At 49.2% G+C, this 12,582-nt stretch overlaps 1 protein-coding gene across 1 annotated transcript in view; it reads right to left on the bottom strand.

Moving 5' to 3' along the window:
• Positions 1-12,582, bottom strand: part of LOC124043194 (adhesion G protein-coupled receptor B2-like) — a 557,845-nt gene that overhangs the window by 107,670 nt on the left and 437,593 nt on the right. The window contains exons 18-22 of the mRNA XM_046361489.1: positions 12,382-12,485; positions 10,429-10,531; positions 9,930-10,080; positions 3,641-3,710; positions 3,293-3,359 (exon numbers count right to left, since the gene is read on the bottom strand). Coding sequence (XP_046217445.1) covers positions 3,293-3,359; positions 3,641-3,710; positions 9,930-10,080; positions 10,429-10,531; positions 12,382-12,485 — 495 coding nt within the window. The remainder of the gene's footprint in view (positions 1-3,292; positions 3,360-3,640; positions 3,711-9,929; positions 10,081-10,428; positions 10,532-12,381; positions 12,486-12,582) is intronic.

Here is a 12,582-nt window from a genome sequence, read left to right as displayed (position 1 = left end):
GGGGAGCAGGGACACACACACACACACACACACACACACACACACACACAGACACACAGACACAGACACAGACACAGACACAGACACAGACACAGACACAGACACAGACACAGACACAGACACAGACACACACACACACACACACACACACACACACACACACACACACACACACAGACACAGACACAGACACAGACACAGACACAGACACAGACACACACACACACACACACACACACACACACACACACACACACACACACACACACACACACACACACACACACACACACACACACACACACACACACACACACACACACACACACACACACACACACACACACACACACACACACACATCTGGATTATTGAGAATGTGTGTATTGACAGAGGGATTCACACTGGATACAGTCAGTAATTCTACAGACAGCCATATGCAGTAGAGATCTAAACTCAGCAAACAAATAAACGTCCTCTCACTGTCAACGGCGTTTATTTTCAGCAAACTTATCATGTGTAAGTATTTGTATAAACATAACAAGATTCAACAACTGAGACATAAACTGAACAAGTTCCACAGACATGTGACTAACAGAAATGGAATAATGTGTCCCTGAACAAAGAGGGGGTCAAAATCAAAAGTAACAGTCAGTATGTGGTGTGGCCACCAGCTGCATTAAATACTGCAGCGCATCTCCTCCTCATGGACTGCACCAGATTTGCCAGTTCTTGCTTTGAGATGTTACACCACTCTTCCACCAAGGCACCTGCCAGTTCCTGTCGTGCAGGAAATCACGCACAGAACGAGCAGTATGGCTGGTGGCATTGTCATGCTGGAGGGTCATGTCAGGATGAGCCTGCAGGAAAGGTACCACATGAGGGAGGAGGATGTCTTCCCTGTAATGCACAGCATTGAGATTGCCTGCAATGACTAGTTCAGTACAATGATGCTGTGACACACCGCCCCAGACTATGACAGACCCTCCACATCCAAATCGATCCCGCTCCAGAGTACAGGCCTCGATGTAACGCTCATTCCTTTGACGACAAACGTGAATCCGACCCCAGGTGAGAGCACTTTTTGCCAGTCCTGTCTGGTCCAGAGACGGTGGGTTTGTGCCCAAAGGCGACGTTGTTGCTGATGATATCTGGTGAGGACCTGCCTTACAACAGGCCTACAAGTCCTCAGTCCAGCCTCTCTCAGTCCATTGCGGACAGTCTGAGCACTGATGGAGGGATTGTACCATCCTGGTGTAACTCGGGCAGTATTTGTTGCCGCAGGTGTGATGTTCGGATGTACCGATTCTGTGCAGGTCTTACACGTGGTCTGCCACTGTGAGGATGATCAGCTGTCCGTCCTGTCTCCCTGTCTCCCTGTAGCTCTGTCTTAGGTGTCTCTAAAAACATTTTTTTGTCAAATATTATATCTGACTGGGCTTTTTGTGTTCAATTTGCAGTCTACAAATAATTTGTAATTCCATTCCGGGCCCCTGACCATCCAATGATCCCTGCTTTACAGTAATGACAATTGAAAAGGTTGAAGGTTCCAGTACCAGGTTAGAGAATGGTTTCTCCGTCAATGTTCGCTGCCATTGTTGTCTGACACTAGCAGTGGTGGGAAAATTCATCAATTGTCATACATAAGTAATAGTAAAGATACCATAATAGAAAATTACTGAAGTAAAAGTGAAAGTCACCCAGTAAAATAATACTTGAGTAAAAGTCTAAAAGTATTTGGTTTTAAATATACTTAAGTATCAAAAGTAAAAGGAACTGCTATTTACAGATGAATAATTTGTGTTTAGTGAGTCCACCAGATCAGAGGCAGTAGGGATGACCAGGGATGTTCTCTGTTTAGTGAGTCCAGCAGACCAGAGGCAGTAGGGATGACCAGGGATGTTCTCTGTTTAGTGAGTCCACCAGATCAGAGGCAGTAGGGATGACCAGGGATGTTCTCTGTTTAGTGAGTCCACCAGATCAGAGGTAGTAGGGATGACCAGGGATATTCTCTGTTTAGTGAGTCCACCAGATCAGAGGTAGTAGGGATGACCAGGGATGTTCTCTGTTTAGTGAGTCCACCAGATCAGAGGTAGTAGGGATGACCAGGGATGTTCTCTGTTTAGTGAGTCCACCAGATCAGAGGTAGTAGGGATGACCAGGGATGTTCTCTGTTTAGTGAGTCCACCAGATCAGAGGTAGTAGGGATGACCAGGGATGTTCTCTGTTTAGTGAGTCCACCAGATCAGAGGTAGTAGGGATGACCAGGGATATTCTCTGTTTAGTGAGTCCACCAGATCAGAGGTAGTAGGGATGACCAGGGATGTTCTCTGTTTAGTGAGTCCACCAGATCAGAGGTAGTAGGGATGACCAGGGATGTTCTCTGTTTAGTGAGTCCACCAGATCAGAGGTAGTAGGGATGACCAGGGATGTTCTCCTGATAAGTTTTTGAATTTGACCATTTTCCTGTCAAAATGTAATCAGTACTTTTGGGTGTCATGAAGAAAGTATTGATTAAAAAGTACATTATTTTCTTTAGGAATGTAATGAAGTAAAAGTTGGAAAAAATATATATAACTAGAAAAGTGAAGTACAGATGCCCCAAAAAACTACTTTCACTTAAGTACTCTATCTAGGGAGTTTTTCCTAGCCATGTAATGAGTAATTTTGGGTGTCGGGAAAAATGTATGGAGGAGAAATTACATTATTTTTGTTTCGAATGTAGTGAAGTGAAAGTTGGTTAAAATATAAGCTGATGTAAAAAGAGCTTTATGAATACAATTGATTGCATTTGATTGATTTACATCACTAGACACAGGAAGAAACCGCTAGTGGCAAATAAAGTATTAAATGATTCACTTTGTCCTATTTATCTTCCTGCTGTCTTTGGATCTGGAGCAGTAAACAAGTTGCTAATGCCGCGTTCAAAACAACTGGGAACTTGGAAATCTCAGACTTCCGACTTCATTGCATTCAAGACCATTGGGAACGGTCATCCGACTCAAAATTCCAAGTATGAAAGTCGGCATCTTTCTAGAGCTCTGACTTTCCAACCTGAAGATCATTGACATCATGATTTGACTTTGTTATTTTCGGAGTTCCCTGTTGTCTTGAAAGTACCATATTTCAACCATCTGGTGTCATTTAAACAGTGTTTGTTCCTAACCCCTATCTGACCTGTATGACAGCAGAAGAAATAGATCATGGAAATGATTTTAAATTCAGAGTCGGGTCAATGCCTGTAGACAGACATCCAGACTGACCAATGACAACAGGGATAAAAGGTACCTACCAATACGATGACAGCTGCAGGTCCAACAAATGCGTAGAGAAGCCCGCCTTCCAAGGACAGCCAGCAACTAAAAGAATGCAGAGCAAAAGACAGGAAGTTATTAACAATAACGCACAACTTCTTTAAAATACACTTTGTTCTGTGTTTCATTTTCCCAATGACTAGTTCCTATGTATGAGATACTTTTCTATTTCTCTTCAGGGGGTTCTTTCCAAATACTTTAAGTAGGGGATTCAAATCCATACAGTAAACATAAACATTTCTTTGTTTGTGAAATCACTTCAAACAAATGGCCCTAAGTGGACTGCAAAAACACATGAAGGGTGAAAGGTGAAAAAGTGTACTCACTAGCTGGGTGTACCGTAACCTCTGGCTCGAGTGAAACCTACTGACACAGCAACCACCAGGGCTGGGAGACCTGAGAGAGAGAGAGAGAGAGAGAAATAAATAACACAGAGAGAGAGAGAGAGAGAGAGAGAGAGAGAGAGAGAGAGAGAGAGAGAGAGAGAGAGAGAGAGAGCTCAGGAGAGAGAGACAGAGAGAGAGAGAGAGAGAGAGAGAGAGAGAGAGAGAGAGAGAGAGAGAGAGAGAGAGCTCAGGAGAGAGGGACAGAGAGAGAGAGATAAGAGAGAGAGAGAGAGAGAGAGACAGAGAGAGAGAGAGAGAGAGAGAGAGAGAGAGAGAGAGAGAGAGAGAGAGAGAGAGAGAGAGAGAGAGAGAGAGAGAGAGAGAGAGAGAGAGAGAGAGAGAGAGAGAGAGAGAGAGAGAGAGAGAGAGACTCAGGAGAGAGAGGAGAGAGAGAGAGAGAGAGAGAGAGAGAGAGAGAGAGAGAGAGAGAGAGAGAGAGAGAAGAGAGAGAGAGAGAGAGAGAGAGAGAGAGAGAGCTCAGGAGAGAGGGACAGAGAGAGAGAGAGAGAGAGAGAGAGAGAGAGAGAGAGAGGAGGAGAGAGAGGAGAGAGAGAGAGAGAGAGAGAGAGAGAGAGAGAGACAGAGAGAGAGAGAGAGAGAGAGAGAGAGAGAGAGAGAGAGAGAGAGAGAGAGAGAGAGAGAGAGAGAGAGAGAGAGAGAGAGAGAGAGAGAGAGAGAGAGAGAGAGAGAGAGAGAGAGAGAGAGAGAGAGAGAGAGAGAGAGAGAGAGAGAGAGAGCTCAGGAGAGAGGGACAGAGAGAGAGAGAGAAAGAGAGAGAGAGAGAGAGAGAGAGAGAGAGAGAGAGAGAGAGAGAGAGAGAGAGAGGAGAGAGAGAGAGAGAGAGAGAGAGAGAGAGAGAGAGAGAGAGAGAGAGAGAGAGAGAGAGAGAGAGAGAGAGAGAGAGAGAGAGAGAGAGAGAGCTCAGGAGAGAGGGACAGAGAGAGAGAGAGAAAGAGAGAGAGAGAGAGAGAGAGAGAGAGAGAGAGAGAGAGAGAGAGAGAGAGAGAGAGAGAGAGAGAGAGAGAGAGAGAGAGAGAGAGAGAGAGAGAGAGAGATAAATAACTAACAGAGCGATAGAGGATGATATAACAGCAAGAGAACATCCCCTTGACAATATAGACATTTCACTGCTATTTCACAACCATTAGCTGACCAGCTTGTGACTGTAGACTGAAAATGTTCCTCCTCCTTTCTCTCTCTTGGTTAATGAATGTACCGCCTTCTAACCCGAGGCGGTAGAAGTAGACAGAGTATGGATCAGAGTTCATCATCACGAGTAATACAGCCATGGTTAGGATTCTCTTCTGTGCTGCAGTGTTCTTCCTTGCAGAGTGTGTGTGTTTGTGTGTGTGTGTGTGTGTGTGTGTGTGTGTGTGTGTGTGTGTGTGTGTGTGTGTGTGTGTGTGTGTGTGTGTGTGTGTGTGTGTGTGTGTGTGTGTGTGTGTGTGTGTGTGTGTGTGTGTGTGTGTGTGTGTGTGTGTGTGTGTGTGTGTGTGTGTGTGTAAAGGGTCCTTTATGAGTTTGGTTCTGAAATATTCATGTAATTTACAAAGCTGTGATTATGTCAGCAAATTAAATACTATTAGAAAAACAACCCACATGAACAAAAGAGATGTGATGTGAGGTGGTAACTTTACATAAAATATAACACAAACATAAATACACCACACACACTCCTACCCCATTCTGCACAATCTACACTCCTCCCTGCTCCCTCCTCCCTGTTCCCTCACTCCTCCCTCTTCCCTCCCTCCTCCCTGTTCCCCAATTCCCTCCCTCCTCCCTGTTCCCCCATTCCCTCCCTCCTCCCTGTCCCCTCCCTCCTCCCTCTTCCCTCCCTCCTCCTTGTTCCCCATTCCCTCCCTCCTCCCTCTTCCCTCCCTCCTCCCTCCCTCCTCCCAGTTCCCTCCCTCTCCAGTTCCCTGTTCCCCCTCCCTGTTCCCTCCCTGTCCCCTCCCTCTTCCCTGTTCCCTCCCTCCCCCAATTCCCTCCCTCCTCCCAATTCAACACCTCCTCCCAATTCCCTCCCTCCTCCCAATTCCCTCCCTCCTCCCAATTCAACCCCTTCTCCCCATTCCCTCCCTCCTCCCAATTCAACCCCTCCTCCCCATTCCCTCCCTCCTCCCAATTCCCTCCCTCCTCCCTGTTCCTTCCATTCCCTCCCTCCTCCCAATTCCCTCCCTCCTCCCTCTTCCTTCCATCCCCTCCCCTCCCTCTTCCCTCCATTCCCTCCCTCCTCCCTGTTCCCTTCCTCCTCCCTCTTCCCTCCCTCCTCCCTGTTCCCTCCCTCCTCCCTCTTCCCTCCCTCCTCCCTGTTCCTCCCTCCTCCCAATTCCCTCCCTGTTCCCTTCCTCTTCCCTCCCTCCTCCCTGTTCCCTCCCCTCCTCCCTGTTCCCTCCCTCCCCCTGTTCCCTCCCTCCTCCCAATTCCCTCCCTGTTCCCTTCCTCTTCCCTCCCTCCTCCCTGTTCCCTCCCTCCTCCCTCTTCCCTCCCTCCTCCCTCTTCCCTCCCTCCTCCCTGTTCCCTTCCTCTTCCCTACCTCCTCCCTGTTCCCTCCCTCCTCCCTGTTCCCTCCCTCCCCCTGTTCCCTCCCTCCTCCCAATTCCCTCCCTGTTCCCTTCCTCTTCCCTCCCTCCTCCCTGTTCCCTCCCTCCTCCCTCTTCCCTCCCTCCTCCCTCTTCCCTCCCTCCTCCCTGTTTCCTCCATTCACTCCCTCCTCCCTCTTCCCTCCCTCCTCCCTGTTCCCTCCCTCCTCCCTCTTCCCTCCCTCCTCCCTGTTTCCTCCATTCACTCCCTCCTCCCTGTTCCCTCCCTCCTCCCTCTTCCCTCCCTCCTCCCTGTTCCCTCCATTCCCTCCCTCCTCCCTGTTCCTCCCTCCTCCATGTTCCCTCCCTCCTCCCTTTTCCTTCCCACCTCCCTGTTCCCTCCATTCCCTCCCTCCTCCCTGTTCCCTCCATTCCCTCCCTCTTCCATGTTCACTCCATTCACTCCCTCCTCCCTGTTCTCTCCCTCCTCCCTGTTCCCTCCATTCCCTCCCTCCTCCCTCCCTCCTCCCTCTTCCCTCCCTCCTCCCTGTTCCCTCCCTCCTCCCTCCCTCCTCCCTCTTCCCTCCCTCCTCCATGTTCCCTCCCTCCTCCCTCTTCCCTCCCTCCTCCCTGTTACCTCCCTCCTCCCTGTTCCCTCCCTCCTCCCACTTCCCTCCCTCCTCCCTCGTCCCTCCCTCCCCCTCTTCCTTCCATTCCCTCCCTCCTCCCTGTTCCCTCCTTCCTCCCTCTTCCCTCCCTCCTCGCTCTTCCCTCCATTCCTTCCCTCCTCCCTGTTCCCTCCCTGTTCCCTCCCTCCTCCCTCCATCCTCCCTGTTCTCTCCGTCCTCCCTGTTCCCTCCATTCACTCCCTCCTCCCTGTTCTCTCCCTCCTCCCTGTTCCCTCCCTCCTATATGCCTATATGCTACTCCTCCCTCCCTCCCTCCTCCCTGTTCCCTCCCTCCTCCCTCCCTCCTCCCTGTTCTCTCCCTCCTCCCTGTTTCCCTCCCTCCTCCCTCCCTCCTCCCTGTTCTCTCCCTCCTCCCTGTTCCCTCCCTCCTCCCTCCCTCCTCCCTGTTCTCTCCCTCCTCCCTGTTCCCTCCATTCACTCCCTCCTCCCTGTTCCCTCCCTCCTCCCTGTTCTCTCCCTCCTCCCTGTTCTCTCCCTCCTCCCTCCCTCCTCCCTGTTCTCTCCCTCCTCCCTGTTCCCTCCCTCCTCCCTCCCTCCTCCCTGTTCTCTCCCTCCTCCCTGTTCCCTCCATTCACTCCATCCTCCCTGTTCCCTCCCTCCTCCCTGTTCACTCCCTCCTCCCTGTTCTCTCCCTCCTCCCTGTTCCCTCCATTCACTCCCTCCTCCCTGTTCCCTCCCTCCTCCCTCCCTCCTCCCTGTTCTCTCCCTCCTCCCTGTTCCCTCCATTCACTCCCTCCTCCCTGTACCCTCCATTCACTCCCTGCCTTTTGGGACTTGGCCCATATCAGGTAAGGGCATCAGTGGCTTAATGGATCAGATAGGTGGATGGATAAGGGAAAAGAGCAGGGGATGTAATTGCTAGGTTCTGTCTCCCTGGATGTTGCCCCTTTCAGGAAGATGTTATCCTATATCATTTCTTATCCCCCATCATCTCCTTTAGCAAGGCATGGGGTTCTTCAACAGCACACAGACTGACTGTACAGGAGATGCCTTCAACAGCACACAGACTGACTGTACAGGAGATGCCTTCAACAGCACACAGAATGACTGTACAGGAGATGCCTTCAACAACACACATACTGACTGTACAGGAGACACCTTCAACAGCACACATACTGACTGTACAGGAGACGCCTTCAACAGGACACAGACTGACTGTACAGGAGATGCCTTCAAGAGGACACAGACTGACTGTACAAGAGATGCCTTCAACAGGACACAGACTGACTTAATCCATGCTTTTGTCACTTCTAGGTTAGACTACTGCAATGCTCTACTTTCCGGCTACCCGGATAAAGTCAGTTAGTGCTAAATACGTCTGCTAGAATCCTGACTAGAACCAAACCATTTGATCATACTACTCCAGTGCTAGCCTCCCTACACTGACTTCCTGTTAAGGCAAGGGCTGATTTCAAGGTTTTACTGCTAACCTACACGTATGCTACGGTCACAAGACGCAGGCCTCCTAATTGTCCCTAGAATTTCCAAGCAAACAGCTGGAGGCAGGGCTTTTCTCCTATAGAGCTCAATTTTTATGGAATGGTCTGCCTACCCATGTGAGAGATGCAGACTCGGTCTCAACCTTTAAGTCTTTACTGAAGACTCATCTCTTCAGTGGGTCATATGATTCAGTGTAGTCTGGCCCAGGAGTGTGAAGGTGAACGGAAAGGCTCTGGAGCAACGAACCGCCCTTGCTGTCTCTGCCTGGCCGGTTCCCCTCTTTCCACTGGGATTCTCTGCCTCTAACCCTATTACAGGGGCTGAGTCACTGGCTTACTGGTGCTCTTTCATGCCGTCCCTAGGAGGGGTGCGTCACTTGAGTGGGTTGAGTCACTGATGTGATCATCCTGTCTGGGTTGGTGCCACCCTCCTCTGGGTTGTGTCATGGCGGAGATCTTTGTGGGCTATACTCGGCCTTGTCTCGGGATGGTAAGTTGGTGGTTGAAGATATCCCTCTAGTGGTGTGGGGGCTGTGCTTTGGCAAAGTGGGTGGGGTTATATCCTTCCTGTTTGGCCCTGTCCAGGGATATCATCGGATGAAAACACAGTGTCTCCTGACCCCTCCTGTCTCAGCCTCCAGTATTCATGCTGCAGTAGTTTATGTGTCGGGGGGCTAGGGTCAGTTTGTTATATCTGGAGTACTTCTCCTGTCTTATCCGGTGTCCGGTGTGCATTTAAGTATGCTCTCTCTAATTCTCTCTTCTCTCTTTCTTTCTCTCTCTCGGAGGACCTGAGCCCTAGGACCATGCCTCAGGACTACCTGGTGACTCCTTGCTGTCCCCAGTCCATCTGGCCATGCTGCTGCTCCAGTTTCAACTGTTCTGCCTGTGGCTATGGAATCCTGACCTGTTCACTGGACGTGCTACCTGTTCCAGGCCTGCTGTTTTCAACTCTCTAGAGACAGCAGGAGTGGTGGAGATACTCTTAATGATCGACTATGAAAAGCCATCTGACATTAATCCTGAGGTGCTGACTTGCTTCACCCTCGACAACTACTGTGATTATAATTTTTTGACCATGCTGGTCATTTAACATTTGAACATCTTGGCCATATTCTGTTATAATCTCCACCCGGCACAGCCAGAAGAGGACTGACCACCCCTCATAGCCTGGTTCGTCTCTAGGTTTCTTCCTAGGTTTTGGCCTTTCTAGGGAGTTTTTCCTAGCCACCGTGCACCTGCATTGCTAGCTGTTTGGGGTTTTAGGCTGGGTTTCTGAACAGCACTTTGAGATATCAGCTATATAAATAAATTTGATTTGATTTGACTGTACAGGAGATGCCTTCAACAGGACACAGACTGCCTGTACAGATTCAGAATTGTGACAGTGATTCTAGACGTTGAAGGGAAACTTGTGGAAGATGGAACGTTCCCCTTTATTACAGTACAGGAACCCTGTATGCTTTAGATAATAACTACAGTATGTTAGTGTGTACATTTTACAGTGTGTGTGTGTGTGTGTGTGTGTGTGTGTGTGCGTGCGTGCGTGCGTGTGTGTGTGTGTGTGTGTGCCTACCCCAGCCCAGGCACAGGAAGCGTTTACGTATGAGGCGTGTCCTCATCTTGCCAATCACAGCCAGGTAAGACTGCCACGCCTCTGTCAGTACCCAGCAGAAGGATGCCAAGAAGAAGAAATGAAGGAATGCAGCAGTCACAGTACACAGGCCCTGTAGAGAGAGAGAGACAGAGAGGTGGTTGTGAGGGAGGAGAGAACACAAGACAAAGAAGGCGAGGGATATTGAGTTACAGACACAGTGGTGAAGTAAAGAATGTTTCAGATTAGTTAGAAGTTCTTCAACAATGACAGAACACAGGTGAGAAGTAATAGGCTACTAGAAAAGATGAACAATCGATTCATGTTTAACATGACCATAACTAAGCGATGGTGTAGTGTGTGTGTGTGTGTGTGTGTGTGCGTGCGTGCGTGCGTGCGTGCGTGCGTGTGTGTGTGTGTGTGTGTGTGTGTGTGTGTGTGTGTGTGTGTGTCCACCCGCGCGTGTGTATCTTGTTCTCACCTTGCCGAGTGTCTGGGACTGTCCAACCAGTATCAACATGTTGGATGCCAGGATGGAGAGACAGAAATTAACCAAGATGATAGACCTTTCCGAACGAATATACCTGAGAGAGACGTTGAGACAGAAAAGCAGAAAGTAGGAAGAGGAGGAAGACGAAAAGAAGGAAGGAGGAATTTATTGAAATTGATGAAGTTGAACTGATGGACTGATTCATTTCCTGAACATGGTCACATGATTACCCTGCCAGTACCACCATATGCTCTGGTGCTACTCTCTCCCTCCCTCCTGAGCTCTCCTGAGGTCTCCCTCTCTCCTGAACTCTCCTTCTCTCCCTCTCTCCTGAGGTCTCCCTCTCTCCTAAGGTCTCCCTCTCTCCTGAGCTCTCCTTCTCTCCCTCTCTCCTGAGCTCTCCTGAGGTCTCCCTATCTCCTGAGCTATCCTGAGGTCTCCCTCTCTCCTGAGCTCTCCTTCTCTCCCTCTCTCCTGAGCTCTCCCTTTCTCTCTCTCTCCTGAGCTCTCCCTCCCTCCCTCTCTCCTGAGTTATCCCTCTCTCCTGAGTTCTCTCTCTCTCTCTCTCTCTCTCTCTCTCTCTCTCTCTCTCTCTCTCTCTCTCTCTCTCTCTCTCTCTCTCTCTCTCTCTCTCTCTGTCTCTCTCTCTCTCTCTGTCCCTCTCTCCTGAGCTCTCCCTCCCTCCCTCTCTCCTGAGTTATCCCTCTCTCCTGAGTTCTCTCTCTCTCTCTCTTTCTCTCTCTCTCTGTCTCTCTCTCTCTCTGTCCCTCTCTCCTGATCTCTCCCTCTCTCCTGATCTCTCCCTCTCTCCCTGTCACATGGGGATGAAGAGATTCGGGAGACAGGCGCAAGAATGCGTAATATATATTTTTAAGCCCCAAATTACAGCATGCTGTGTAAGGGCACGGGAACGAAGACCAAACAAACACATAACAAAAACACAGGGTTGAAACCCAAACAAAGAGCGAGGAGTACCTCAAATAAATAACACCCGCGCACAATGATTATCACACGGGAAGAGACCCGTAATCATCTGTGCAATCCACAAGGTCACGAAAGCCCAAAACACACAGCACAGGTACTCACACGCACCAATGGACATACACTGCTCAACAAAATAAAGGGAACACCTAAACAACACAATGTAACTCCAAGTCAGTCACACTTCTGTGAAATCAAACTGTCCACTTAGGAAGCAACACTGATTGACAATACATTTCACATGCTGTTGTGCAAATGGAATAGACAACAGTTGGAAATTATAGGCAATTAGCAAGACACCCCCAATAAAGGAGTGGTTCTGCAGGTGATAACCACAGACCACTTCTCAGTTCCTATGCTTCCTGACTGATGTTTTGGTCACTTTTGAATGCACATCTAGGACATCATGTCTCGCTCCATCCACCAACGCCACGTTGCACCACAGACTGTCCAGGAGTTGGCGGATGCTTTAGTCCAGGTCTGGGAGGAGATCCCTCAGGAGACCATCCGCCACCTCATCAGGAGCATGCCCAGGCATTGTAGGGAGGTCATACAGGCACGTGGAGGCCACACACGCTACTGAGCCTCATTTTGACGTTGGATCAGCCTGTAGTGTGGTTTTCCACTTTAATTTTGAGTGTGACTCCAAATCCAGACCTCCATGGGTTGATACATTTGATTTCCATTGATAATTTTTGTGTGATTTTGTTGTCAGCACATTCAACTATATAAATAAAAAAGTATGTAATAAGAATATTTCATTCATTCAGATCTAGGATGTGTATTTTATGTTTTTGAGCAGTGTAGGTAACAATAATCAACACCACCATGGTGAACAAAGGGCACATACGTATATACATATCCCTCCCTCCCTCCCTCCCTGGGGTGGGTGGGTTGGGGGTTAGGGGTAGCCCTATGTGTGTGTGTGTGTTTATAAAAGAGAGAAAGTGTGCATGTGCTCACCTCCAGAAAGCAGCATAGATGAGCAGCAGGATGAGCAGAGCGCTGCAGGAGACCCCACAGCCCACCAGGAGGGGAACAGAAGGCATACTGGATGGACCCATGTCCTGTAGAGAGAGAGAGAAAGACAGAAAGAAAGAAATTAAGAAAGAAAGAAAGAAAGAAGAGAGAAAGAGTGATGGGGAGAGAGATAGAGATTGATAA

This window comes from Oncorhynchus gorbuscha, linkage group LG09 (genome assembly GCF_021184085.1).
Source record: "Oncorhynchus gorbuscha isolate QuinsamMale2020 ecotype Even-year linkage group LG09, OgorEven_v1.0, whole genome shotgun sequence".
Taxonomy (NCBI): Eukaryota; Metazoa; Chordata; class Actinopteri; order Salmoniformes; family Salmonidae; genus Oncorhynchus; species Oncorhynchus gorbuscha.
This window is presented reverse-complemented; position numbering and strand designations above follow the sequence as displayed.